This window comes from Cynara cardunculus, unplaced genomic scaffold (genome assembly GCF_001531365.2).
Source record: "Cynara cardunculus var. scolymus isolate 2C unplaced genomic scaffold, CcrdV1 Un_Scaffold_3978, whole genome shotgun sequence".
Classification (NCBI taxonomy): domain Eukaryota; kingdom Viridiplantae; phylum Streptophyta; class Magnoliopsida; order Asterales; family Asteraceae; genus Cynara; species Cynara cardunculus.
In genome coordinates this window covers 6412-12403 of record NW_020201698.1, presented here as the reverse complement: position 1 = coordinate 12403, position 5992 = coordinate 6412, and the positions used below count along the sequence as shown (strand labels likewise).

At 34.3% G+C, this 5992-nt stretch overlaps 1 protein-coding gene across 1 annotated transcript; it reads left to right on the top strand.

Moving 5' to 3' along the window:
* Positions 1-1039: 1039 nt before the first annotated feature.
* LOC112503844 lies at positions 1040-1615 on the top strand. The gene has a single exon (XM_025107832.1). The coding sequence runs from the start codon at positions 1040-1042 to the stop codon at positions 1613-1615; it is 576 nt and encodes a 191-aa protein (XP_024963600.1).
* The last annotated feature ends 4377 nt before the right edge of the window (positions 1616-5992 follow it).

The window sequence follows — 5992 nt, the reverse complement described above, 5'->3', positions numbered from 1 at the left end:
GTAGATCGTTGATGGTTCGTGTTGGAATCGAGGATCGTCATATTTTGGTATACGGTAGTTATGTTTTTGGATAGTATTTGTCACTCTTTTCGGGTTGAAGTCTTTATTTTCCCGATGAATACTTTCGGCCCTTCAGATGTAAATGTTGATATAAAATTTATCTTTTGATGGTAAATATATATATATATATGTATCCCGTATTTTGTTGAGGTTGAACTTGAAATTTAGTTTAAGATCTATCCGTTAATTGTGGTTCGGTAACTGGTGTGTTACATTTCGAGTGATTTTTGAATTCTGGAGTTAACTGGTATACTCTCCCGACGTTGAATATATTCATTGTACGATAAGGTTGACTCATCGGACGTTGAATTTGTGTGTAAAAGTTCTCTTTTCATCGGTCATTTCTTGAGACTTAGATATATTTGGATTTGATCATTGTTTGAGCTTTGACCAGATTAGTTTTGTCCGATATCGTTGTATTGTTGCTCATCGGATAAGATTTTCTTGGTTGTTTGTTCTTAGCAATCATATTGTGTACGAATATCTTGACTTCATTGATTCAATTTGGTCCAAGTCATCTCATCAGATACATCCTTGTCTGGATTGCTCATCTCATCGGACACCTCTTTGTTCGGTGAAGTTAGATTGTTTGTTGTCCGGAAAAGCAATTCTTTGTTAACCGGAGAAGTACCTTTGTCTTCCGATAACAATCCCTTGAACAATAACATTCAATCTTATCCGGATAGCATTCTTATTCCTTGTCCGGATTTTCATTTGTCCGGATAACATTCTTTTTCACTTGTCCGGATGACTTTCTTTTTCACTTGTCCGGATAGTGCTTATTCTCTTGTCTGATAAGTGGTTTACCTTGTTTGGATAGCATTCTTTTAATTCACTCTTTGTCATATCTCTTGATCATTTGTCCGATAAGATATTTTTGTTAAGTTTTTTAAGAGTCAAGAATATTATTTATTGAGTTTTTTTTCAAATCCAATTCTAGTCAAATATTTTCTGAAAAAGATCATTTCAAGTCTTATAGATGTCAAAAGATATGCTAAGCATTGGTTCTGACTCTAAGCCTCCGGTTCTTGCTGTCGGAGAGTATTTACAATGGAAAGTTCGAATGATTCACTTCCTTGACAATAAGGATGAGAAGTTGATGAAATCTATAAAAAATAGACCTCACATCAGTTATATGGATCTTCCTGAGCAAACTACCGCTGTTGGTATTGTTGTGCCTGCTTCTAAGATAAAGAAAGATCCACAGTACTACACTGAAACCGAGAAACAAAGGGTCCTAATTGATAAGAAAGTTTTGACTTATATGTTAATGGCCATTCCAAATGAACTTTTCGACCGTGTTGACAGCAGAGGCTCAGCAAAAGAGTTATGGGATGAATTGGAGAAACAGATGTTGGAAAGTGAAAAGTCAATTCAGACACGGATGAATCAATGCATCAGTGCTTATGAAGGATTCAGGGCTCGTGAGAATGAAACCATCACTGAATCCTACAACCGATTCAATGTATTTCTGAATGACCTAAGGAGGAATAGTATTAAAAAATCCATGTCTGAAATTAACTACAAGTTTTTGAAGAATTTAAAGTCAGAGTGAACTCTATTGTAGTAAATCTGCAAATGAACAAGAACATGTCGAAAGAAGACATTCATGATCTTTACAGTATCTTGTACGAGCAAGAGGAAACTATAAGAGAGTTGATAACTGAGAAGAAGAAGATAGCTGACTCCTTAGCTCTTCTGTCAGGGAAGCAAGCAAAGGGCAAATCAGAAGGAAAGAGCTCCAAGTCCTTGAAGACCAAGTTGTCTAAGCAGACTAAGAGTGAATCAACTAAAGATTCCTCTACTGATTCAGATAATGACATCAGGGAGTTATCTAAGAAACTTGCTTTACTTACAAAGAAGTTTCAGAAAAGGTTTGGTAAAAAGAAGTTTGATAAGAGTAAGTGAAAGGAGGTAAGGCCTGAAAGGTTTATGAAAGCCAGAGACCAGAGAGATGCTAAAACTGAAGAGAGCAAATGTTATAATTGTGGAAAACCTGGTCATTACATCAAAGATAGCCGGTTCAAGAAGTTTATGGATTCAAACTACTACCTCAAGAAGGAAAATCTGGCAAAAGCCCTTGAGGACGGCAAGGCTTTGGTGGCTGAAGAAGAAAGTTGGCTTGTTGACTGGTCAGATGATGAAGTTGCCCATTTTACCCAAGTAAATATGTGTTTAATGGCAAGAACTGAAGCTGAAGGCTCATCATCTAAGAACGAGAATGAGGTAAATTCCTTAAATGTTGAATTAATGAAAGAGATTGAAATTATGAATTCAGAATTTAAAGTTTTAAAAGATAGACTGGAAGGTGAAAGGAGCTTAAAGATGAAATTTAGAGAAGAAAGTTGTGGTTTCAAATGCTTGAGTGAGGGTTTGAGAAAAGAAAAAGAAATTGTGAAATCCGAAAAGACTAAGCTTGAAGTTGAATTTCTGTTATTGAAAAAATAAATTAAGTGATGTTGAGTGAAAGCGTGATAACATTCAGTTAAAATTTGATGTTATTTTCGCAAAAAGATTAAATCTTTATGATAAAATTAAACAGTTGGAGGATATTAATTACAAACAAGGTCAGTTTGAACAAACACTGAATTTTTTTGACGAATAACCCAAAAGATGTTTGTTTTTACAATCCACATATGGATTTGGGTTATACCGAAAATGAAACTTTGAAAAAGGCTCCTCAATCTTTATATGATTTTGACAAATGGGGGTCGGCTAAATTTGCAATTCCTACTGTGAAGGAAATCTTTGTCAAATCTGAAAATGAACCACCTATTTTTGACAAGGATGATAGTGATAAAACCAATGAAATTTTTTCTGAAAAATTAAATTTTAAATCAGTTGGAATGAAATATGACAATCTTAACTCTAGTTATGAGATAAGAGAAATCATATTTTCACATACTGAACTTGACTCGGTATATCCAACTGACAGTGTTAAAAATCAAACTTCATCTATTTTTGAACATTTGAAAATTCTGTAAAACTTTCCGACTTTATTGAATCAATGACTCCTGAATTGTTTGAAAACATTATAGATGAGTCTGATTATGATTCGGAAATAGAGGTGATTTATGATTAAGACAAGGCAGAAGAAATTACTGATCAGGATTGGAAAGTGCATTCAAATCCTAAATTTGATCTAAATTTGTTAAAGATTTCTGATCTTGAAGATGAACTTCGTGCTGAAAATGATTTTCTAACCAAGTCAAAAGAATTTGAAAACAAAATTTCTGAATTGACCTTGCTTGTTGTCTGTAAAGGTAATTTGCTTACCTCTAAGTTGGAAAAGATTTATGGTTTAGAAAAAGAGCTAAGTTCATGTTTTGATGATAGGACTCAGCTTATGAATAAAATTATTAAGCTTGAGGAAAATCTCAAAAAAACTTCAAAGATCATTTGCCAAAAATTTAGAAACTGTTCAGACTGTCTCCAAATAAAAAACAACTGTTATTGAAAATATTAATCTTTCTGGAAGCAAATATGAGAAAGGGGAACCTTCTAACTCAAAAAATGAAAATATTTCTAAGGCTACTTTTAAAATCGTCAAATATGTATTAAATGCAAAAGCTGTTACATTTGAATCTTTATCTACGAACCGCTCAACTAACACAAAACCTTTTTCTGTCGCAGAACTTTTAAAGATTGGAAAAGACTGCAAGCGGAAGTCTTGGCAGAAAATTGATAAAAATGTTTTGAATAATTCATCTTCTGTAAAGAATTTTCTATCAATAAAAATAGTTGCAATTGTAAATCTGTAAACTCAAAATGGAATCTGGATGTTGATTTTGAGAAGGTTAAAAAAAATTTCTCATCCGGATCTTCTACCTGTTGCTAAACGCCATATACATTGCAATCATTGTGGGTCAAACTCCCTTGTAGTTAATGCAAGTGTAAGAGTCTTTAAGGTCAAAGATTTATGTTTCTAACTCAATTACCTCACTTAGAGCAAAAGCTTTCAATAATCCTCCTGATGTTAAAAAGAAAAGTGCTTTCAAGAAAATTGTTTCAAAACCGAAAAAGGAGGAGCCATATTTTGTAGATGTTAGATTTGTTTGGAAATGGGTTCCTAAAGCGAAATATGAGTGGAGCGTTAAATCTATATCTTCTAATGTAATTTCTAACCCCAAAAGGACCCATTTGGAAATGGGTACCTAAATCTCCGTGATTGTTTTTGCAGGATTGTCATGTGTGGTACGTAGACTCAGGATGTTCAAGATACATGACATGACACATGCACCTTCTATCTGATTTTAAAGAAAAACCTGGCGAAACAGTCACTTTTGGAAATAAAGAAAAGGGATTTGTGCATGGATACGACACATTGTCAAACGGCATTGTCACGATTAAGAAAGTTTCCTATGCTGAGGTTTAAAGCATAATCTGTTAAGTATTAGTCATTTCTGTGATAATGGGTTTGATGTAAAATTCTTTGTAAATGGTTGTGTGATTTTTGACTCTAAAGGGATAGAGGTGATAAGAGTTGAACGCTATGGTAATCTTTATGCAATTAATTTCCCGACTCTGACTACTTCTAAGCCTGTTTGCTTAATCTCTAAAGCATCAAAAGAAGACAGTTGGACATGGCATAAAAAATTATCTCATCAGAACTTCAAGGATATTAATCGGCTCGTAAGCAATGATTTGGTCATTGGTCTACCCGAACTTAGATTTGATAAGAACACACTGTGTTCGACATGTGAAATGGGAAAGGTTACAAGATCTTCCTATAAAGCAAAATCTGATTCATCTTGTAAATATTCTCTTGAAATAATTCACATTGACTTATGTGGACCAATGCGTACTCAATCGCTTGGAGGTAAAAAATATATCTTGGTGAAGGTTGACAAGTACTCCAGATACACGTGGCTAGAGTTTCTGAGAGCCAAATCTGATGCGCCTGAGCTGATCATTTCTTTTATCAAGCATATTCAAGTTCTTCTACAACTTCTAGTACAAAAGGTTTGAAGTGACAACGACACTAAATTCACAAAAGAGACTCTTCAAAGTTTTCTTCAAACTGTTGCGATTTCTCACAACTTTTCTGTTGTTCGAACTCTGCAACAAAATGGAGTTGTTTAAAGATGAAACAAAACATTAGTCGAGGATGCTCAGACTATATTGGCTTACTCTGGTCTACCTCTGTATTTATGGGCTGAAGCAATGTCTACTGCCTGTTTCACACAAAATATAACGATCATCGTCAAGCGCTTTAATAAAACTGCTTATGAGTTAATAAATAAAAGAAAGCCTAATGTAAAAAATTTCCATGTTTTTGGATGCAGATGCTTCATGCTTAACGATCGAGATAATCTCGAGAAGTTCGATAAGAAGGCGAAAGAAGGCTACTTCATCAGCTATTCGGTGAAGTCTAAAGCCTTCCGAGTCTACATCAAGTCATCCAAGATTGTCATAGAAAGCATAACCGTCAGATTCGAATCTTCGACTTCTAAAAAAATCAGTTCAGGACTCAAGCTACAACAGTTAGTTTCTACACAAAGCAGTGTAGAACCTGTACCAAACAGGATAAATAATTTTGATTCTTCTACGGTAAAATCAAATTTAGATTCTTTATTCAAATACAGATTTGATCTCACTTGGGATATTCTTGCAGAGTACGAAATATTTGATCTACCCAAGTTGAATGAACCAATGGTCCCAATTCTGCAAGTTACTCAACTTTCTAGACCATCTGAAGCTGGTTGTTTAACATCAAATGTTGTTCAACATGAATCTACTGAAGCTACTGAATCAGAACATGTTCAAGCTGAGGCACAGACTTAACCAAAGATTGTTCAATACGATATTGATCAATCTGAGTCTTTTCAACCTGCCAATGAAGCTGAACATTCTGAGGATCAAGATGAAGCTAAATCAGAAGTTCAAGCTGAAGTTGAAAGTGATATTCAATCTGAAACTGAATCAAAAATTC

What these genes read in the sequence shown, in the direction of transcription:
- LOC112503844 (XM_025107832.1), top strand. Translation starts at nt 1,040, where the DNA reads ATGTCAAAAGATATGCTAAGCATTGGTTCTGACTCTAAGCCTCCGGTT.